The sequence below is a fragment of the Erythrolamprus reginae genome, chromosome 2, assembly GCF_031021105.1.
Source record: "Erythrolamprus reginae isolate rEryReg1 chromosome 2, rEryReg1.hap1, whole genome shotgun sequence".
Taxonomy (NCBI): Eukaryota; Metazoa; Chordata; class Lepidosauria; order Squamata; family Dipsadidae; genus Erythrolamprus; species Erythrolamprus reginae.
Genome location: NC_091951.1, coordinates 129,650,053 through 129,674,612, shown reverse-complemented (window position 1 = coordinate 129,674,612; position 24,560 = coordinate 129,650,053). Strand labels below are relative to the sequence as shown.

Genomic DNA, 24,560 nt, shown 5'->3' with positions numbered 1-24,560 from the left:
GTCCATTATTTGAAACATACAATAATAATTTCCTAGCATTCCTACCCCAGAGACAATATCATTATAGATAAAAGTTTCAGCAGTAGTTACAGATTGTTATAACTTTATATATATAAGTTTATATATCACATATATTGTAAGTATAATACACGCTTGGGAAGTACAGCTAAAGAAAGGTGCAGTCTGATGCTTCATTTCTAGATGGCAGTAGAGCATCACAAAAATGTATTTTTAGATGGAAAAAGCAAAACAAAATTCTGCTGCTTACTTATTGCCTGATGTACTAGACATTCATTTCAAATCAGAATGTAAACAAATAACAGAGGACTAGAAGTTAGATCAGGATAATCTGCCACCCAAATTAAAGCTTTCATAGAAGAGAGAAGAATGAGGCTGATCCCTACAATTGGCAAAGGAATATCTGAATTAATTGTATATGATCTAGTATTGCAAACATACCTAATGCTCCTTCAAAAGTTATTTTGGTAAGAAATAGCAATAAGGGGATGTGCGTGTGAGAGAAAAATAAAAATTAAAATGGGAACTGGATTGGTTCCAACTTTTGTGTTTGGATTCAAAAAGCCAAAGCTTGTCTTAACAACTGTTTGCCAACCAATTAGAAACAGTTCTTTAGTTTTCACTTTGGGCTAAATTCCAATAAACCTATTAAAATGCTGTATACTAAGTAGAATCTGCCTTGTTTAGAATCAGTCCTCTGGAATTCACAATATATACTTTTTCAAACTTATTGAAATATAAACACTTTTCAAGATAGCCAGCTGTATTTCATTTGACACTTCCAAGAAAATAAAATAGCCATATTCCATTTATAATCAAAGGGAGGAAAAAAGATTCATGAAAACCAAATGACAATTTATGGAAAATGACTGTCAGCAACACATATCAAAGACAGGATGAGTGAATACAATGCCAAGCCACTTCGATAACCTTCACCCAGTAGTCAGAAAGAAATCAAATAAATGGTAAATCATAATTATGATCCATGAATCTGGTATTGAAGAACAGAACTGGCTATTCAGGAGGATAATAGAACAATAACAGTATTACCTATCATTGTATTATCATTATGGATTTATTTTCATATTCATAAATTATTCTTACTTTTGTGGGTTTATTCTCCTAATAACCACATAATAATATATTTTCAAAATAGTAGCATTATTAAAAAAGAGACCTGGTAAAAAGATAGTACTCTGATCCAAGATCAAAATATTTTGTCATATGATCTTTGTTATTCGTTTTACTTCCTTTCAACAACTACAAACCTTTGTTAATGTGTTTTGGGTTGAAAACTCCACAGAGAAGTACATTGAACTAAAATTATTAGTAAGATTAAAAAATGGATATAAAGATGCAAGAAAATTACAAAACAATAAAATCAGCATAAGAAAAATAATATTGATGCAAATAATACAAGTGACAATTACTAAGATTAGTGCTAATCTTCAGTCATTGTTGGAGGATGAATAGAATACATAGATGTGAAAAATTCGGTAACGTGAAAACATACATCAGAGTTCTGTTTGGTTAGAAAAAGTTATAGATAAGCATTGTATTCTGTACCATGTAATATTTAAAATAGGATAAACCATTAAGATAGGCATAGACATTATCTTGTCTGTGTCCACCTATGGATTAATGTGATAACATTAATGTGTAGGTGGACACAGACAAGATAATGAATGATATATAATGAAGACATAAATAATGTATAGTAAGAAAGTCACAACCAAATGGATTTAATCCAACAAGTGGCAACAGAGGAGATGTTCAACTAAATATTCCAAAATGAGCCAAAGTGGGTTCTTTTCTGATTTCAGAAACCCAAGAATCCCTGGAGAGTTTGGAATTTAGAAGACAGCTTACACTGATGCTCCATTGCATCCAGTCTTAAAAAAATAAGCATCACTAGAATAATGTTACTTATGTGCTACTTCATAAAACAGCGATTCAAGCTTGTTTCGTGCTTCATTAAATGGTTTTGTTTTGTCTACTAAAACTGGTCCTATTTCATTTTATTTAAAGCTGTGCTTCTGTAAGTCTCAATAAAAACAAGAGAGCCGCAAAGAGGTGAACCTGGGGGAGGCAATTTGGATGGCTGTCCAGAACAAACAAAATCAGGTTTATCTTTCTTCCAATATCTCTCTTACATTGACTCTTGATTATGATTTAGACTGCAGGTTCACTTTCCATTAAATACCACAAAACCAAAAGGAAGGTAGGAGGGAAGGAAGGAAGGAAGGAAGGAAGGGCCAAGGTTATTTTGTTTACAAACAATCTAATATAAAATATCTAAGATTTTTCTATAGTTTACATTCAGGATAGAAACAAAGTACAAGCAGCAAAACTGGGTCCTGTGTTTATATTGCGCTGATTAAAAATAATACTTGAAAAACATATATTTAAAATTCCATGCTTGATTCAGAAAGGCATGCATCACTTTTATTATTTTAAAAAGATTTTCAATGGTTTTAGTTTGCGTGCAGTTTCTCTATTGACAGTGCCTAGAACGGAAGGTAATTAAAAATGTTCCAGGCTTGTGTAAAAGACAGAAAACAAAGCTGTTTAGCTGAAACTGAAAACTGAACATTCTGAAAAAAAAATATCCTGCTGTCTCTTTAGAAACCAGATAGCTAGCCAGGAAATTAAATTGCTTCCACTTTATTAGTTGGGTTGCAACATGTACTCATAAATTTAAAATTTCTATTCCAACTGTAAGAAATCAGGGAAAGTGAAAATATTGTCCACTTTTCTGGATATTTAATGAACAAAGTATGTAGCATAATAATAGAAATAATGATAATTATTAGTCCAATTTTAATTCAAGGCAGTTATACTCAACAGTCAAGTTTAGAAATATTGGAGAAAGAAAATAGGATGACTTAACCATAAGCAAATACAGTATTTCCAAATCCAAGCTATGGTATGATTTGCATAGAAAATTGGTACAATGGTGAATAAATTAAATGGCATTTGCTGCATAAATAGCCTGTAGATCTCCAGAAAATTAGATCCTTCTAGCTTTGAGTTATAGGAGGAAGTTCTTGAATGACAGTCATCCTAAAGATTAGGACTAGTATTAGGATCTAGGATCAATAGTTCCACCTAGATTTCAATATAGGAAATTACAGTCTTTTAAAGAATTATATTTTTAAGTAGTAAGAAACCTATTCTTTCATTAATAGCAGTTATGGTCATGTGCACATCATGTGGCCATTCCAGCTTTCTCCATCTCCAGTTAAATCACCTCAATGTACCAATATTGTACAATCAAGTTTGAATCTGATGTTGATCCATCCTTCCATCCTTCTGAGGTCAGTAAAATGAGGACCCAGATTATTGAGAACAATATTCTGAACTACTCTAACTACTCATTGTAAACTATTCAGAAAGTGTTGTAAAGCACTATGGGGTGGTATATAAGTCTAAGTGGTGTCACTACTGCTATCTGGGATAATAAGATCAAGTCATTTCATTTCCATTTTTAGTCCTCCTAGTCACTTCAAAAATAATTGATGAATCATTGCTTTTGTTAAAACAATTTTTTAAAAGAAATATGTGGTAGCTTGAAGGAAGCTCGTTCTTCCAAGGACAAAATTAGGAGAAGGCTTTTTAAAAACTTTTTAAACCCATGTGGTTTTACGTTGAGGTAGCGAAGAAAATAAAAAACCTAGCAGACAAGGTACCCATAAAGTTCTCTTTTTTGCAGAATCCTTTAAGGATTTCCTTTGTTTTGAAAAGCAGCAATCAATTTTGTTTCACAATGACATACCTAGTGGGGTAAGTTAATTAAGCCCCAACCAATTCTGGAATATATGGAGTTAAAGCTAATTCCTTCTGGGCTATTTGTAATATATACATATACACAATATATACATATACACAGCTAAGACAGGAATTCAAATTACTTGATACTGACAGCCTCTTTTGCCTCAGTTTATATATATTGTATATTATAAACTAAATAGCAAAAAAAAAAAAAAGGCTTTTGACAGTTCCCTAGAGAAATTGCAACATCCCAGCATTGGATATGTTCAAAGGAGGCTGTCAGTATCACGTAATTTGAATTCCTGTCTTAGTTGTGTGGGAATGATGATTAATTAGCTTGGTCTTTCTCTTGTTTTAAATATATATCATTTGGTTAGGCTTGAGTTGTTGCATCTAATATACTTCCCAAAATTTCAAATATTACACTCAAGCTTTCTAATATTGACCATAGACAAGTTCTTCCAGGAAATGGCAAAAGGTATCATTAATTGCCTAAATTACATTATCTTAAATTGACAATGGATACTGTATATTTTTTAAAAAATCTGGACATTGTAAAGTTACATTTAAAATGTTCAACCTTCTAATAACAGTGAAGAACAAAACTATCCAGTGAGGAAAAGAAGTCCTTTCCTGCAAATATCAGATATAATGAAAATTGTAATCCTACTTTTTTTTACAAAGCAGAATATTAGAGTGCGAAAATACACTCTTCAAACATGAATAGTTAACAGAGACTAAAAACAGAAAAGTTCTGACAGAACTGAAAGTTTTACAAATAAACTAGGAAGATATTAACACAGACACATACTGTATATACAGTTGCAGTAAAGTTTCCAATTTTAAAATTAAAAATTTCTGATGAGACAGTCCTGATTTGGTTAAAGGATTTTGTAGACCTATTTTCCCGCTCTTTTGAAGTCAGTGATAGAAGACAATACCTTTCATAATATCTGACAAAAAATGAACTGATAACTAAATATTCAGGAAAACATTAACACAAACTTTGATCTTTCTATTCTAGGACACAAGGCTGGAAAAAATCTGATTAAATTTGAAAAACGTCTCCCTTATATTCACTTATAAATTCAGCACAATTTTAACAAAAATAAAATAATATGAGCTTGGAAGAGATTCCTTTTCATTGTAGATATCATACTTGTAATATATTTTCTATATATGTATATATTAGAGGGCAATAGCAGGGCAAAATCCAGAAGTGGAAAATTTGGTTCATTTCAACCTACTAAGCAGGAGACCAGAATAAACCAGGTAAAAATTATAAGAGAGAGAAAATGGGGATTTTTCTGATTCTGGGAAAAGAGGGTTGTGTGATATTAGAGCAACAGATATTAAATGGAAATTTGGAAATTCATGAGGGAGGGAGGGTGAGAGGGAGGAATTAACGTCTGCAAGTCATCTGCTGGGCTATAGTATTATAGATAAATATATTTTCTAGAATTTCTGGAACTTGCTAATGATTTGGCAATTTTTAAATTTCAAATGTAGGTTTTTTGTTTGCTTTTTACTATGTGTACTATGTGTACTTTTAATATGTATTGGTTTAATAAGATAATGTATAAGTCAATGCATGGTGTGCAGGAATCAAGATAATGGCACACCTTAGATCTCTAGAAGGATTAAGAAAGGTTAACTCTTTTTGCCCAAGGTTCTGCCGCATATTTTGGTCTGCAATTCCGATTAGTCCTATTTAACATAGTTAATTACTTTTTTGACTTAAATGTTGCCATTGTTCAATTGATGGCTTTTAGATAAGAGCAAAACAATATATATAATTATTAATAATTTTAATTTAATTTTAATTTTAAATATTCAGCAAAAATATGTGATACATACATACATACATACATACATACATACATACATACATACATACATACATAATCAAAAGAACAAAACACATAACAGTAAACTTCATGGTGAATCTCATCAGCAATAAATGTATGCATCCAACAAAGGGCTTCAACTATTCTAATCCATAACTTGGTCTCCAGAACCTTATTCCAGAGGTAATGCTCTGTCATAGAGAAGACATGTTTCTGGAGTCCTATGTATGATACTTTAGTCATGCTGGCCACATGACCATGAAGATGTCTTTGGACAGCACTGGGTCCTCGGCTTACAAACGGAGATGAGCACTGCTCCTAGAACCAGAAAACGACTAGCATGCATGTGCAGGGGAACCTTTACCTTTACTTTTGTATGACACTGATTCATCAAAGCAATCCATTATGTGCCACCTGTGTCAGATTAAATCAATTTGACTCCATTGGAGATAGACAATCCTTCAAATCAGACCCTTTCCAATATAGAGCTTTATGTATTACAACCAGCACCTTGAATTGCATCTTGAACCATTTGGCAGCCCTTGCAACTCATAAATCAATTACATTATTGCTTGTGCAGTGGGATTCTGGACAGGTGTTAATTCCTTTGGTTTGGACCAGTTCGCCTGAACCGGCAGTGACCCACTGGTGACATCACGATGATGTCACCGAACATGATCGTTCAATGCCAGTCTGTGGGCACCACCATCTTTTTTTTAAAAAAAAATTCCTTCTGAGCATGCACAGAAGCTGAGTCCCAGCACTATTCATGTAGTCACCATATTTTTTGGGCTTTAATTTTTTTTCTGTTACTGCACATGCATGAGGCGTGCTCACGTGACATGAGAAAGAATGAACTAAGGGAAATTGGAACAGACCCCTGATTCTGGATGTTTGAAAGCTTTGAATGAATTTCAGAGGTAGCTCTGCAGGAACGTTTTTGCAGGAATTGACCCATGGGTTGACTAGGGCATAAGTGCTTATCTAGATCTAAAATACAACTGACACGTCAGATGAAATTTCACAAATACTTTCCTGACCACATCTGCCATCTGCTCATGAAACACAAGCTATGAATCTCAGAAGACTCAGAGATAGCACTTTCCCATTCAATAGGGAACCGTGGATGTAATCTCGTCCAAGGTTAGCGATGGAACCCATTCCTATGGGCCCATTTAAATGTTCGGTCCATTTAAATGGCCCAACATTCACCATCAACTGGTTCTTGGTAGGACTTGGTAAATTAGAATGTCCTTTCATTCAGACCCAAATAGCCTGCAGATACAGAAATAGCATCTCGGAAATCTCAGTTGGCCACCCTGGGACTGAAAACTGTGATTGAATATTATCAGCATACTGATGACACTAGACCCCAAATGGCAAGGTTGAAATCCTCTGAAGTCTGCTATCACTTCACTTTGCGCATACTTTGTATGCCCATTTGAACTGCACATGCATATAACCGAGAGGGATGGCATATAAGTCCAATTCTTATTCTTATTCTTAATAATAATAATATGAGCAATTTGAAGCCACCAGAGTCTGCAAATTCTGCTTTCTAGCTAATCTAGATTGCGTGGCACAGTTGATTGTTGCACAGCTGATAATTGGATATACTGTTTCTCCTGAACCAGTAGCATTTTTTACTCCCAGTTTGGGAAAATTGGTCTGAACCAGTAGCATTTCACCTCTGCCAAATGGTGAATGATTTCATTTTGCAATTTCATGTAGATGATGAACTGTGAGAATGTCAAGGCCTGCCATATTCCACAAAAAAGAGACCTAGGGAGTGAGGTATTATGGAAGATATTAAAAATATCAAGAGCTAGCAGCTTATTTAGTGCTACCGTAGATGTATTTACTGTATATTTCTAGGCCAGTGTCTCCTAACATCTTAATCTGCTTCCAATAGTGGGAGCAGCTTAGGGGAAGTAGGATTTTTAACTTACTTTGGGAAGGTGCATTAAAAGTCTTATGACAGTTACCAATCCAAAATCCTTTGTGTTCCTACAGCACAGTTATAACCCATATCATTTGATACCACTTTAGAGATACTGCTAAGTAAAAGAAATATTGATTTACCAAATAGAAAGAAAATGGAATTGGGGCTGTTCCTGTTCTGAACCCCACTCACTAAATAGATCTAATCCACTTAAGGAGCTCCCTGTCTCTAGTCTGCTGACATTATTTGGCTGCAGTTTTTCCTCCCTGACCACATTTTTTCCCCTTTTGAAGTTGATACTAATCCTGATTCTGCTATAGTCCTTAAACTAATAAAAGATTAGAATGACATTTCCAAAAGGGCATCACATTAGCAGCAGTTTTCACCATCTCCACAGATCACATGGTGCAACACACTGTTAGTGAACAGGCCATTAATCTTACAGTAATGAAGGGTAGAGGAATAATGAGGAGCCTGAATCTTAGTGCCACAGGTAACTTTGTCAGACAAGAGAAGCTGCATATAATGCTGTGATATCAGAAACAGCCCCTTGTCACCACAGCATTCTACATGCAACAAAAGAGAACAAGCACCCACTCTGATCAGTCACCATGTGTGTTGTCTGCAACTAATGAGCTTTCTCCTATGCTCTAATTAGTGGCATAAAACTGCTTTAACAACTCTGCCTATGCTATAATGTGGAATCAATTAGGATTAGCTGCAAAATAAAGAGTCTGTTTTCATGGCTTTCCCACCAGGCTATAATCACTAGTGAAAGTAACCAACAAAAGCCCTGATGATGGTTAGACATACTTCCTGAGACCTAATGACAGCTCTTTCAGTTCCACTATAGAGTTTGCTGAAGACAATGTACTGCCTAATTAGTCAATACACCATCTAGTGTAGAAAACAGCCTCCTGAATTTGATTCTATTCTCTTGCAAACCATTGCAGCTCTTCCATAGAAACAGATGGCAGTGCCAAACTGAGCTAATTATCCATCCTCCTGATTTCTTGTGTATTAACACTTTTTTCATGAAAGTCTGAGACTCTATAAGCAGTTTCCGGTTTCTCCCTACTTAAACTGCAATCCTTTTAAATATTGCTGTGTAGGGCAAGGGTTTCCTTTTTAAAAAGAAGATGTTTGTGTAGGCTTATCTAGGGCACCATATATTGCCAGAGCTTTGGGTACAGGAAAAGGCTGAGCGGATTGGTTTGTTATCTTTCAGTGTCTTCATGGATTTTTATGGGGTACTTTCAAATAAGATTATTATTCTGCCGTGCCTTGATACATTCATGAAATGTTTTGGGAAGACTCTGTTGTCATTTTTCTATTCATAGGCCAACAAAATTCTCTTGAACTTTTTGACTTTTTTCTTAGCATTTATAAAACTATGTTAAAGAGGGAAAACCAGAATAATTGCAGAAGGCCTCTGGGTTAGGCACTGCTAGGAACTATTCAGCAAAATGTGTCCCTCGTGTGGCTGAGAATTTGCTGAGAGCCACAGATGGTACAATGTGCATTTGTACCAGTAGAGTTGGATACACTTATTTTAAAAAAACAACCCAGAAATGAAACAAACCACACGCTAGTCTAAACTGGGCTTTTCTCCATTAACCTATTACAAAGAAGTTGGAGAATGTGTATAATTCATTCCTATATGTGGAGGAGAACAATTAATTTGTTTTGGTGACCTGCAGCAAGTCTGCTTCAAGAAAATATTTTTAATTGTACCAAGTAATAGCTTTGATTTTTTTTTAATTCATTCATTCTGGTTGTAGTTTGGCTTCCTTTACCACAATTTGCTCTATAGCCATCTCAGGCAGCACACATGCTGTTTATGACAGTAGCAGCAGGCAATCTGGGGAAGAAGCCAGGTGGTAAATTCATGATTTATCAACTGCCTTGTGTCCCCAAAGGAAACACAATTCAACCACACAATAAAAAGAAATACTAGACAATGTGATGCACAATTAAGGGTGTCATAATCATCTCTGGTTTTAAAAACGACTGACTTGAACTACAGGAAATAGATTTGGATTAACTATTTGGTATTATAATTTCCTATAAGAATTGCCATTGGGGAGGAGGGGTGTTTGGTTGTTTCATTGTGTTATGTCTTCCTTTGCGGGAAGCTGTCAAAAAAAAAAAATGCTGGGAAGCTATTTGGCCAAAGTGCTTTAACAGATCATGCATCAAGTGGTGAATTGGCTTAGAAGACTCCTGAGATCTGTTCAATTCTCTAGATTCTTGGATTCTATGAATTCAAATGAAAACAGTTATTTTCTAAAGCTTTGTCTGAAAAATGATGATGAAGAAAGAATCAAAATGTGCCCTTAGAACAAAACTGAGCTTATACAGTAATACAAGAGTGGCGAAACAATTAAATGAAAGTTATTTATTTTATTTATTTTTCACTTTAATTACTGAAGATGGGTGGCACGATGGGTGGGGATTGTTTCTCTTGCTAAGTTTTCACACTGCTCCTTGCTCTAGAATCTAGTAAAAGCATATTTCCAAGGCAGAGAGCATATACAGTCTAAAATGGTAAGTTATATTAATCTTATTAATATAATGCTGGCTTTTTTAATAATTCCAAGAAGTTAGGCTTACCTGTAAATAGTTGTAGGTGGAGCATTCACTGTGTCATAGATAAGTCTCACATGCCCTTGATACAATTCTAAAGCTAGGGGATCATTGTTCCCTTTGTATAATAAGATGCCATTGTCCTTATCAGTTGCTACCTTTAAACAGAATGAAAAGAAAATTAATAATGATACAGATGCAAGAAAATATGTACATTTCTATATTGTTAACAGCTACATTTTAAAAAATGGTTAAGTAAGAAAAACTAAGCAAAAAGGGATGCAATGGCACAGTGGCTAAGACACTGAGCATGTCGATCAGAAAGGTCAGCAGTTTGAATCTCTAGTGCCACATAACGGAATGAGTTCTGGTTACTTGTCCCAGCTTCTGCCAACCTAGCAGTTCGAAAGCACGTAAAAATGCAAGTAGAAAAATAGGAAACTCCTTTGGTAGGATGGTAACAACGTTCTTTGAGCCTTTGATGTTTAGTCTTGCTGGCCACATGACCACGGATATGTCTTCAGACAGCACTGGCTCTTTGGCTTTGTAATAGAGATGAGTACCACCCCCTAGTGTCAGGAACGACTAGCACATATGCGCAAGGAGAACTTTTACCTTTTACATAAGTATTAATTCCAAATTTATAACTTTTTAAGTTTTCCTAGTATAAGTGCTCATATTAAGAAATAGAATACTGACATTCCTTAGTCATGTCAGAAAGTTCGCTGGAGTACTGCATTATAGAGTGATGCTTCTCTCAGATAAATAACCCTCAAGTCAGTTTTGAAGAAAGTTATGAGCATACAGAGTTTGACATGTTGAGCTGCAGTGCAGCAGAGGTTAAGCTGGAAGTTCTGACTTTGCTTGTTCTTAGTTTTATGATTCATCTTTTCCACTCCAAAAGCTTGCTCACTAACTAGCAGAGCTGTTGTAAAAGATGTAACTCAGACATAGTTTCCCAACATGTATCTGGCAACTTTAAATAATCCCTAGTGTTATTTGTGAAATAACTTTCTTCCCCAACTATAAAAGACTTAGAGGCAACATAATACCTTTCTAGAGACTTTATTGACACATAGGCTCCTTATAAAAACAGTGCCTTACTGAAAGAATTTAGAAATTTTATAGTTTATATAGTCTGCCCAAATGTAAAGACTAAGTGTGTGTATGTGTGGTGAGTTACAACACATTAAATCTTATAAAATATAAGAATAATAAAATAACCCTCTCCCAATATAGATTCTCTTTTTTTGTGCTTTAAAGTCAGACTTGATTCCTGCTAAACCTAAACCTAACTCTAATCCTGACCAAACTGGTTCCAAGAAAGATATTAGTAATATTTAAATAGGGTTCAGGGTTCAGCAAAAAGAACTGATTTATAGAAATCTTTGACAGTAAATATGGGGGCAATATACTGATTCTGTAAACAGCTTAGAGAGGGCTGTAAAAGCACTATGAAGTGATATATAAGTCTAAAATGTTATGCTAAGTGCCACAAAATGAGAGGGCATCTCATCCATGTCCCTATAATGTCAGATTTAGGAGAACTTTAATATACTTTCCAGATATGTTCCCATAGGATGGGTACATTCAATTTTGAGAAGGTTGTGTATATAGGACTGAAAGAAATTGAAGGTTATGAATGTGAAAAAGTGCTGTACATATTTTGAAAATTATTCATAAGAAATGGTAAGGGTTTGTAAGTAGTGTTGGACGAACCCAACGAAGTTCGGGTTCGGCACCCGAATTTTAAAAACTTTTGCTGAACTTTCAAGTTCGGCGCTCGGGAAAGCACCAGGAAGCACCACCGCCCAGCTATCACCTTCCAGAGCAGTCGGGGCGCTTCCTGGCGCTCTCCCGAACCCGAACTTTTGCCGAACATCCTTCCTGGAGTTCCCATTTCAGCCGGCCAGGAAGGACATCTCAGTGACTTCAAAGCTCAGCCCCTGGAATCTCCTCGTGGGATTCCCCACCTCCCTTTTTGCCTCCCGACTGACCGACAGCTCCCCAGCTGTTTTGGGAAGTTCCGCCGCCCAGTTGTTACCTTCAGAAACAGCCGGGGTGCTTCTCGGCGGTCTCCCGAACGCTGGACCTGGAGGTTCGGCAAAAGTTCGGGTTCGGGTCTGGGTTCAAGAGAAGCGCTGGGAAGGTGACAGCTGGGCGGCGGCGCTTCACAGCGCTCTCCTGAACCCAAACTTTTGGAAAAATTCGGGTTTGGGTTTTATATACCGAACCGCGCAAAGTTTGGTACGAACTTTGCAGGTTCGGTTCTCCCAACACTATTTGTAAGAACACAAAATGTCTGTGCTATTTTTTTTAAAAAAATCAATCTTTTTCTATGTGATCCTAAGCATAGATGCTTCTACTTTAAGGAATAAACCCCCTTCCACTTTGCCCAAGCTTTTTGTGGCTAAGCAAAATCCATACTCATAGAGTTGGTAAAACCAGGATTTACTTTTTATGGGGACTCACAAGTCTTAAATCATGTAGATTCTCTACAAAACAGAAGCCCACCATGTTGATCCTTAATAAACCCAAAATTCTCTCCTTACCCACACAAGCGCTTTTCTATTTTATTCTATTCTTTCTGTCCATACGGAGGACCACTGGAGGGTAAAAGATGCTGGTATGATTCACATGACTCTGGGCCACACCTTGTCCCTCCAGTGCAAGTAATTAATTATATTAAACAAGACTTATTTAAGGATCTGGGTAATGTTTTAAGGTTTTTTGTACAAGCCTCTTACAGACTTGCATATAGTTAACAACCACTTGCTTTTAAAGAAAGGCCTTGAAATTAAACCCGGTACTTCTACTAACAATAAATACTAGTTCCAATTATATCTGTCCTCTACTGTATGTATTATAACTGTTTCTAAATAGCAAAATAAGTAACAAAATATGAGTCTTCGGAGAGGGGTGGCATACAAATCTAATAAATTATTATTATTATTATTATTATTATTATTATTATAACTTATTTTATAAAATAAAGTAATTTTACTTTACAAAATATTTTACAAAATAACTAATAAATATTTATTTATTTATTGGATTTGTATGCCGCCCCTCTCCGGAGACTCGGGGCGGCTAACAGCAACAATAAAGCAGTGTACAATAGTAGTCTGATGTTAGAAACTATATATACTAAATAAATATACTATATAAATGTTATAAAATCATATTTTAAATAAAAGGTTTTTCAAGCTTATAAGCTGAAATTTATTTATCAGCTCTCTTTTCATTAGGAAAATCTTCTGAACCTTGCTTCAAGAGATGCTTACTTAAAACTAATTTTTTAATATAAGTGGCAATTAACTACCAGATGGAGAAGCAATGTTTTAACTGAAAAATAAGCTTTGAGAACACCATCTGTGTGAAATTCATGTAGTAAACAAGTCTGGCTTTGAAATTATCATCCAAAATACATTTTTATCAGAATTCTTTTCTGAAATAAATCTAAAATGTGAGCTAGGTAAATTGTGTCTTGAGCGCCTAAGTCATGTGACATATTTTACTCTTTTATACATGTAGAAGTAAAGAAAAGTGTAAAGAAAGGTCTTTTTAAAAGCAAAATAAAATTGTCTGTCTTCTTTCCATATTTTGGACAAAAATCTGTGATGAGGCAAAAAATAGATCTCTTACGCTAAGAGTTGTAAAATTGAGCAGATTGATTTAATAAGCTGCTAAAAATATCAGTCATTACAGGTGATTTCTCAATTTTGTTTCCAGCAAAGTGAAGTATGTAATTGTTCTTTGATCAAGGACTGTATGTGCATACAGCGGCATATCAGAGGCTGTACTTCTAAACATAGAACAATAAATAATCTTATGCAATTGATATGGCTATTTCCAGCATATTTAGCAATGTTATATTTTGGTTACATTTCAAAATACAATTCTGGAGTATTTAGGATTTGGGAGACTGAATGAAACTCTAAGGCTTTAGGTTGTTACATCTTTCTTATTAATTAATTAATTAATTTGGGTTGCACACCAGGGATAAATGTAATGCTTTCATTAACCTTTGCATAAGCTCTTTTCAATAACTGGGTTGAGAAAAGTTAATAATATTATCTGCATATCCTACCTGTAGTGAGATGTTTGCTTGAGCACGGATTTTGGCTGGTGGCAGCTCAACATAGGAATCCTTCCCAACAAAATTGACGGTAATGAGCTTCTCACATTTCTGGCCAGCAAAGCCTGCCAGGCAACGGCAGACTGGTTCCTGCTGCACAACAATACACTGTGCTCCATTTTGGCATTCATAATAATCACAAGGACTGGTTTGGAGGAGAACCATGGGTGGTGGATTTTCACAGAAGAGTCCACTTGAAAAATAGAAAATGGTCAATGTTAACTAGAGGCCCAGAAGCCTCAATTACAGAAGTTTAATTATATGTAATTTGCATAAATACATTTTTTGTTGTAGGATACTTCAAGTTGACAAATATTAGTCCAAACATTAACATTTCCAATGAACATTTCAATATTTTAGAGGATTCTAAAAACAACTGCACATGGAACAGCTATATTACCGCATGAATCCCAGCGACCGGTTAGGTCCCACAGAGTGGGCCTTCTCCGGGTCCCGTCGATGAAACAATATCATCTGTCGGGACCCAGGGGAAGAGCCTTCTCTGTGGCTGTCCTGACCCTTTGGAATCAACTCCTCTCAGAAATTAGGACCGCCCCCACCCTCCTCGCCTTTTGCAAACTCCTTAAAACCCACCTCTGCCATCAGGCATGGGGAAATTAAGTCCCCCGGGCTGTTCCCGCTTCATGTATGGTTTTTGTCTGGGATGTATGACTGTTTTTTATATTAAGGGTTTTAAATTGCTTTTTAACTATTGGATTTGTACTGTGTTTTTTGTTGTGAGCCGCTCCGAGTCTCCGGAGAGGGGCAGCATACAAATCTATTAAATAAATAAATAAATAAATTATAATGGACAGCACCTGGTTTTGAAGAAAATACTTGGGATGTGCTAATCACCACTTTCTCTCCCCTGTTATTGATGTGGGCAATGAGCAAAGTTAGCAGCATCATATAAAATCAACTGTCTTCAATGCAAATTTTAGCACTCTGACAACGTTAGTAGAGGACTAACAAAAGCTTAGTTAATTTTAGTAGTTTTTAATAAATTTTAAAACATTCCGGAGATCATAGTGCTGTTGCTTCTTCATTTATAAATACACCAGCAACTCTCATTTTTAGGACAATTCTTGATATATGTGTCTGTGTGTTTATGCCTGGGTGTGTGTGTGTGTGAGATTTTTTTGTTGAGTCACCCTGATATATGGAAGGAGCATCACAGCTTCCATTTTGCCTCTCAGCCCCACTAGGGGCCATATTCCAAGACAGATAAGATTTTTATAGCCGACAACTATATATAGATATGTATATACTGTGTATATACTCTCTCTCTCTCTCTTTCTCTGTGTATAGTAGGTTTGGAATATTTGGGGCAAACAAAGGATGGTCGGAGCTGCCGTCTTTCTATAAATATTGGTGGAGGTGTGTGGAATTCTGGCTTAGTTGCTGTAAGCAGGTTGATTGGCTGTGTTGTAACATCTTGATTAGTTGATGAGGTAACACTTTGAGTAGTTGATGAGAGTTGATGTTTGCAGCCACCCAGAAGCCAACTAACCACCACCCAGAAGTCAAACCATGGTGGCACCTCCAACTGCTGCATTCGCTTCAGACACTCACACAAAGCAAACTGACAAATGTCATAAACACATATCCAGACTACAAGCTTGGAAACAAACCAAAATCATCACACACATACATTACAAAACAGCTGACTAATCTGCAAACATCAACTCTAACAACTACTCAGGATGTCACCCCTAATATGCAAATATCAACTAATCTGCAAACATCAACTCCATCAACTACTCAAGGTGTTACAACACAGCCAACCACCCCGCTTACAGCAACTAAGACAGCACTCACCCCCGCCAATATTTATAGTAAGATGGCAGCTCTGATCATGCTTTGTTTGCCCTAGCACGAAGCCTGAAAATGACAAGTGGGACCTTGTCAAAACATCACCAAAATACTATCAATCTTACATGGGAAAAGACCCAAATATGCCAAGACCTACATACCTAGGCCCGTGAAAAAAAAGTGGGCCAGTTTTAGGAAAATATAATTATTTGAAACATTTTATTACCAGAATTTTAATCTTTGGAGTAATTCATTGCTTATTAATTACTATCCATTGCTTTCCCAAGACATTTCATAACTGCATAACTGAGCTTATCCTGCGATATCCTCAATGTAGCTTTTCCCTGAGCTAACTGAAACTGAAAAACCACAATTTGTCTAAAGGGGATCAACCTATTCTCCAAAGAACCTGAAGGTAGGACTAGAAACAATGAATGGAAACTAATCAAGGAGAGAAGCAACCTAGAAAGAAGGAGAAATTTCCTGACTGAGAACAATTAATCAGTGGAATGACTTGAATTAAAAAGTTGCGGGTGCTCCATCACTGGAGATTTTAAAGAAGAGATTGGCCAACCATTTGTCTGAAACAATATAGGATATCCTTCTTGAACACGAGATTGGACTAGAAAACCTCCAAGATCTTTCCAGCTCTGTTATTCTGTTATACCATCTAGTGAAAAAATGTCTGCACTAGTATGAGTTTAGATTTTTTTCTCACGAATTAATATGTTAATTTATATTTCTAGTTAAATAATGGTTGATTGATTGACTGATTGATTGCAATCGCAGAAGCTTTCTATGTAAATTTAGAGTAAAAGAACAAAATAGAAAAAAGAAGGAAGCAATTTCAAAGCTTACTGAAAGGAAAACAATAAGTAGTGTACAAAGGCTAAGGAGATATAAATATACAAGCTATTAAGGTTTTTTAAAAAAAATAATAATGCCATATTTGTGCTGTATTTCAGTTCTGTAAATGAAATCTAAACGAGTCTGTTCTGTGGCTTTTGTTCTTGATATACAGTACAGTATTTTGGGAGGATCATGTTTCATTTTTGCATTTTTAACTCAAAGATGGCTACAGACTATCCTAAAAGCAAATGTTTACCATGCCAGATTCCCTGTTTTTGATATATATTATGTTCCTACTACAAGGAAACTTTGTTCTTTAAATTTCTGTTACTTGCAGATTATTTTAAAGAATGCCACATTTTCCACGAACAAAACAATATGCAATTCCAGCAAGCAGGAATTTTTAGGAACACTGGCAAGTCTCACAAATATATCTATTATTTTTCTTTGCAGTCAGAATAAAATTAAGAGAAGATAGAAGGAAAAAACAGACCAATAAAGAAATATATTTGTAGCTCAGGGTTGAAATCAGGGGTCCTTGATTGTTTCCTTGCAGATGTTTCACTATCCAAACCAGTTAATGTCATCAGAGCTAGTGGCTAGTACTGAGGATGCTACCTAGCTTGGTAATAAAATACCTGTAAGAAAACAGCAAAGCTCAGACTGCACCAAGGGCCCCTCAGAATAGACATGACTAAAAACTTTGGGTTTTTTTCTTGTATTTTATAATTACAGAAACTTTAAAATCAACCCTTATAACACTATAAGAAACAACATTGGTTCTTCAAAATCATCTCTGATAAACACAATAATGTAATAGAAGTATGTCATAAAGAACAAATGAATAGAAAAGAAAACATGGATTAATTGATCAAGACAAAAGTCTAAAACGCTTCTATATCTTTTCAGATATTGTAATCTTTGTTTGTTTGTCTACTTCCAGATGCTATTGCTCTTTTGCTGTGTGAATCTGTTTCAAGTACAAAAAATGCCTTCCTGAAGAAAAGCAATAATAACTAGGCAATGCACTTCCTAAGGCAATGATTAATGAATCAATTTGGCAGAACAGCTTATCTTTTGACATTCAAGGAGATTTTCCACATAGTGGGCTGTTTGGCAGCTGTCAGAGTTAAACTTCAGAGAGTTAAGTAATACCACAGAGATTGTATATATTAAAAGGAAAATTTATTTATTTATTAGTTCTTTTTATTTATTAATTACCGTATATTATAATTATCATTATGACAGCCAGGCTCTCATCCAGGCTAATGAGGCTTATAATGCTTATAAAGCTTAAAGTCTGTCAAAAGATGGGTGGAATCTAAATCTAAATCTAAATCTAAATCTAAATATCTAAATCTAAATCTAAATCTAAACCTAAATCAATCAACCAATCAATCTACCATCCTTGCCTTCCGAAAGAGCTTAAAAACTTATCTTTGCCACCAGGCTTGGGACTCTTAGATCTTCTCCTGACCACTGAATGCCTTAAGTATGATCGCTGAATGTTTGGTTAATAAGTTAATTTTTTAGGTTAGTCTTCTCTTTTTAATTGTTTTTAATATTGTAGTACTAATTGGATTATATTATTGTTCTGTTTTTTATATATGTTGTGAGCCACCCCGAGTCCTCGGAGAGGGGCGGCATACAAATTCAATAAAATAAAATAAATAAATAAATAAATAAAGGAAGGTTGGGAATCTTTTCAATCTCTTAAAAGTAGGCAGCATAGAAGACACAATGACTGTTTGGAAATAAGCATATTTAGATGGTGAGTTTGCTGAGATATCCACATCAATGTATCAGTTAATGGAATATCTAAAATATATACTTCTATCCTGTTGAGCAGTGACTTTCAACCTTTTTTGAGTTGCAGCACATTTTTTACATTTAGAAAATCCTGAGGCACACCACCAACCAAAATGACACAAAATGACACTCTAACACATTGTGATGCATTGTATATTACCCTCTGTGGGGGCCTCTTATAAAAAGAAAAAGGTCAAATATATATATACACCATCAGGATAGCTGAGGCTGAAGCTTCATCAAGTGGTGGCAACATTTACCTCCGGTCCTGACCAGGATTAGGAATCGGGACCATGGGGAGGAGTAGCAGCTTCAACTACTCACTGCGGCCACACAATGACAAATGAGAGGCGGCCTATTATTGGTTCATCGCTAGTGGTCGGGATGAATCCTAGAAGGTGATTGGTCAGTGAGCATTCCCTGTGCCTCCACTCTTCCTGTCGCTGACAGCTGGAGAGAATGTGAGGGGAATGTTTATGTTCGGATGGAGGCGGCTGGTGGCGGGCTGGATAAATGGCCTCCATGGGCCGTATCCAGCATGCAGGCCATAGTTTGGGGACCCATGTTTAATTTCCCCACAGCACACTTGACCATGTCTCACGGCACACTAGTGTGCTGCGGCACACTGGTTGAAAAACACTGCTGTAGACCACAAGAGGCTGAGTATATACAGGACTTATTATAAATCCTATTATAATAAATGTTCTTCCTCACCCCCTTTAATCTAAAAACAATTAATAAAGTATGGCACAAAATGTTTAATTGTAGGGGCTTCCAGTATATAATGAAATGAAGATGGTTCTGTGTAACTGGAGCTGATAACCTCAGCAAAGACCAAGGAATCAAAGTTTGGTGTTTTTTAAAAAATCTCTCCAGATAAAGAGAAGATGACATATCACGCATATGTATTCCACATGCTCCTCAAAAAGATTCCTCAGGACAGTGATCTGCCATGGGTTTAAATGCCCAGAGACAAACTAGCCAATTGCTTGCAAATATGGCAGAGACTTTTATAGGACAACAATGACATTTTTTGAAGTACAAGATGCATTGGAGTATAAGATGCACCTTAGTTTTTGGGAAGGAAAATAGGGAAAAGAATCTGTTTACCAGATATTCATCTGGCTACCGTCCTTAGCCAGTACATTATTTTATCCCCTGGTTAGGGCTTTCAGAGACAGTAACAATGAAAGAGCTTGCAAGCTAGTAAGAGCTGGGAACATCATTAGTACCTGGAAAGAAACATTGCAAATAGAGCAATGGAAAAAACCCTGCAAAGACTTAGGGTTTGGAAAACATTCTTCGCAGAGAATAATAATGAAAGAACTTGCAAGCCGGTAAGAGCTGGGAACATTGTTAGCACTTGGTTAGGGCTGGAAAGAAACATTGAAAAATATGGAGAATGAAAAAAAATCCCACTACAAAGACAGGGTTTGGAAAACATTCTTAGCAGAGAATAACAATGAAAGAGCTTGTAAGCTGGTAAAGAGCTGGTAAGAGCTGGAAACATCGTTAGCACCTGTTAGGACTGGAAAGAAACTTATTCAGAGCAAGTTAGAGCAATGAAAAAAACCCTGCAAAGACTTAGAGCTTGGAAAACATTCCCAGCAGAAGAGAAACAATGAAAGAGTGTGCTGGGAATATCGTTAACAGCTAGTTAGGACTGGGGGAAAAAACCTACATTCAAAGTACAAGACACACCCAAATTATCAGTCAATTTTAGGAAGGAAAAAGGTGCATCTTATACTCCAAAAAATATGGTAAATTCCCAAATGTTACTTTTTAATTACTTTCAGAAATTGCCTAAAGCTATTAGAGACATTTAGAGTGACAGATTTGAAAAGTCTTCATTGGGTGACTTTATCATTAATTCTGAACAAAAGAAAATTACAAGCTGAAGATCTGAAAGAATTAGAAATAAGTAGCAAAAAGCTAAATAAGATATTGATCTCATTTAAGTTATAAATTAATTAAGGATAAAAATAAATTTGGGAAATTGACTTATTAGAATTCATTATTTGCTTTCCATGGGACACACACTTATTTTGGTTATTCTGGAAACTGCAAGTCATAAAAAATGATGATTTTAGAAACTGGACACTAGAGGAGACTAAAGATTCTAAGCAAAAGAAAAAAATTAAACAGCATATAAGGCTGATGTTAGTTAGAACTGGGATTACAGAATGACACAAACATTGTAACATCGGGAATATTAAAGGAGAATCTTCAAATAATGGAGCAAGAAGTTTGCAATCAGAATATCAACATTCTCAGTAATGATGTCTGCTTCTATGGACTAAAACAGATTTGTGTCTAAGACAAATAAATGAAGGAATGAAAAATGTGGAACAATTTTTATTGATAAGATATAGTATAAAACATGGAAATAAAAATGAAAGCCAAGAGAATGATTCAGAAAAGAATGCTTTGCTGGATATATAAACTTAACCAGCTAAAGTTTTAAAAAATTAAAAGGGAAATACAAATGATAAATCAAGAAGATGACCTGGAAAATGTTATTGGATCTACAAAGGATGCTTGAGCCTTGGGGGTAGGGGTTGGGAGTATGTAATGGAATAAAGAAAAATTAAAGATAGATCAAATCCTACAATGGTATTAGAATTAAAGATTAAGACTGTTAGAAGTAAAAGGAAGAAAATATATAAAGTCGAACAAAGTTAAAATAAGACATTTTTTGCAATGTTAAAAAGCTCTGACCGTTTATGGATCTTTTGCTGATATTTGGATAGAAAGTGGATATTTTATGGATTTATTTATAGATAAGTGATAGGATGTGGGATGAAAAGATACATATTTACCTTTATGTGGAAGAAGTGTTATAAATATGTTTTATTTGTTGTGATGAAAGTTGAAAGTTCCTCCTTTATATATTGATTTTTCTTTCTATTTCTTTTTTGTTGAATTTTTAAAATTAAGGGAGACTAGGATGGCACCATTTCAGCCTTCTGGCCTCATCAGCTAGCCACACCCTTACTGGGATTTGATCCTAGGGCCTCTGCCTTGTTAGGCAGAGAATTAACCTCTAGGCCACCAGATCTGATCCCTTCAGCTTTGTACCAGGGAGGGGCTATATGTTTTTTTCTGTTTGATCACTCTGGTACATTGAAGGAACGTCACAGCTCCTTTTTGCCTCTACGCCCAACCCAGGGCCATTTCAAGGCAGTTAATTTATTCATAGCCAACAAACTATGTTCTGTATGTATCACATGTATATGGATAACATTTATATAACATTTATATATATATAACATTTAACTTCACCAAACTGTACATAGTTCCAGAGCAAGTATGATGTTGTTAAGTTTGAAACATGAAGAAGAAATGAAATTATTATGGTTTAATACATTCCTCTGCATATTATATATGAATGGGAGCAATGATGGGATCAGTATACATACATCTGGCATTTGAAAAACAAAACTAGAGGGAAACTGAGTAGAAAGTAACCATCTGTTTGCAGTTGTTTGCTGAGGGGTAATCATATGAATGTGCTGCAACAACAATATGAACTAAAAGCCTTATGGCAGTTAAAAAACTAAGCCACACAGGACTTGTTTGCTTGTACCTATTTATAGCAATGTTTGTACATTGCTATAAAATGTTTGTACATTTTAAACATATTTTCAGCATAATAAATCAATACTCAATGATTAGCATTACACTTAAAACATGTAATGGCTGTTCTCATTTGAAAATTAAATATTTTCTGATTATTATCTACATAGCAAAATGTCTAGATTTTAAAAGCATGATTTAATCTCTACATTTGTTTCTTTGAGGGATGATAGGTTATAGGGGGTGTCAGAGATTCCTGAGAAATGAACTGCACCAATTTGCAACCTCACCGTCTCAAATATCCCAGAACATGCAATCACAGACACAAACTTTCAACCCTGTCCCATGTGTGTACACACACACACACACAGAGACCCCTTTCAACCTGTCACTTCTCTGCCAGTAATGGCTTCCTACAGCCTTTTAACAGGAAGATCAGGATGGCATCCAATATTTTAGAAGTTGCCTATATCTGATAGAAAATGTAGAGAGCATCTTCATAAAATGAGAATGCAAGTCTATATCCCAGGGCAAAGGAAACAAAAGAAGAATAGAAGTTGAGGCAGAGATATAAAATGGATGAATATACTACTTCAATAATATACAGTGGTACCTCTACTTACGAATGCCTCTACTGACAAACGTTTCAAAATACGAACCATTTCAACCTTACGAACCTGAGGCGCTGCCGCTGGGATGCCCCGCCTTCGGACTTCCATTGCCAGCTGAAGTACCTGTCCTTGCGCTGCTGGGATTCCCCTGAGCCTTCCTTCGTTGGGAATCCACGCCTCCAGACTTCCGTTGACACCTGAAGTGCATGATCTTGCACTGCTGGGATTGCCCTGAACCTCCGCTTGCTAGGAATCCTCGCCTCCGAACTTCCGTTGCCACCCAAAGCGCCCATTACTGCGCTGCTGGGATTTCCCTGAGGCTCCCCTCACTGGGATTCCCTTCGTTTTTGCTGTCTTTGCCAGCAAGGGGAGGCTCAGAGGTATCCTAGCAGTGCAAGAACTGGAGCTTTGGGTGGCAACAGAAGTCAGGAAGCGGGGATTCCCAGCGAGGGGAGGCTCAGGGAAATCCCAGAAGCAAAGGAATGGGTGTTTTGGGTGGCAACGGAAGTCCGGAAGCGGGAATCCCAGCGAGGGGAGGCTGAGGAGAATCACAGCAGCAAAAGAATGGGCACTTTGGCTGGCAACGGAAATCTGGAGGTGGGGTTTCCCAACAAGGGGAGGCTCAGGGAAATCCCAGCAGCAAAAGAATGGGTGCTTCGCTGGAAATGGAAATCTGGAGGTGGGGATTCCTAGTGGCGCAAGGCAAAAGGGGTGACTTTTGGGGTGGGTTTGCATGCATTATTTGCTTTTACATTGATTCCTATGGGTAAAATTGCTTCTTCTTATGAACTTTTCTACTTACAAACCTGGTCACGAAATGAATTAAGTAGAGGTACCACTGTATAACTATTTTTCACCATTTCATTTGATTTGTGTTATATTATGTTATAAGAATTCAGTCATTGCTTTAGCTTAACACAATTATCTTAAACTGTAACTGTAACTGTTATCAGACAACTGAATAAATTCCATAATGAATTAAAAAAGCATTAAAAACCATATATGCCTTTCAAAACGCACAGTATAGCCTTCTGTTTTAAAACTTCCATTTAGATCTGCTACAATTGGGATACCTTAATTTGTTTAATTGCTTATTTTGTCCTTCAAGGGTCTGAAAGAATAAAATAAGAAATATTTCTGACAAATATAAACATCTCAATAAATGGTAAACTGTTGGACACTGTCTAAAGGGCTGCTGAAGGATGAAATCATCTTGAAGTAACATACTATGGTTTCATAAATACCCCAGAATAAATCAAGACATTATTCTTACCTAAATCCTTGAGGACAAATGCAGGTGTATCCATTTACAGCATCTACACACATGGCACCATGGCGGCATTTGTGTCCCCTACAGTCATCATCATCTGTTTCACAGTGCTTTCCACTATAACCTGGTAAGCATTCACACCTGCAATAAGACCATTAAGGACTCAATTAATACAAAGTTGCATACAAGAGTGTATCTCCAAAACCTATTCACGGTATTCATATATATGAAAAAGACAGCCAACCCAAAATAAAATGGCAGTCTGAGTTTTACATTTCAGAGATAAAGTGCATTTACAGATATTTGTTTGGTTTTTTTCCCAATGAGAGGA

The 24,560-nt window shown here is 36.0% G+C and overlaps 1 protein-coding gene across 2 annotated transcripts in view; it reads right to left on the bottom strand.

The window, feature by feature from the left end:
- SLIT3 (slit guidance ligand 3) overlaps positions 1–24,560 on the bottom strand; it is a 505,354-nt gene that overhangs the window by 10,475 nt on the left and 470,319 nt on the right. For both annotated transcript variants that reach the window (XM_070739462.1, XM_070739463.1), the window contains 3 exons: positions 24,233–24,370; positions 14,255–14,495; positions 10,192–10,322 (listed from right to left, as the gene is read on the bottom strand). In XM_070739462.1, coding sequence (XP_070595563.1) covers positions 10,192–10,322; positions 14,255–14,495; positions 24,233–24,370 — 510 coding nt within the window. The remainder of the gene's footprint in view (positions 1–10,191; positions 10,323–14,254; positions 14,496–24,232; positions 24,371–24,560) is intronic.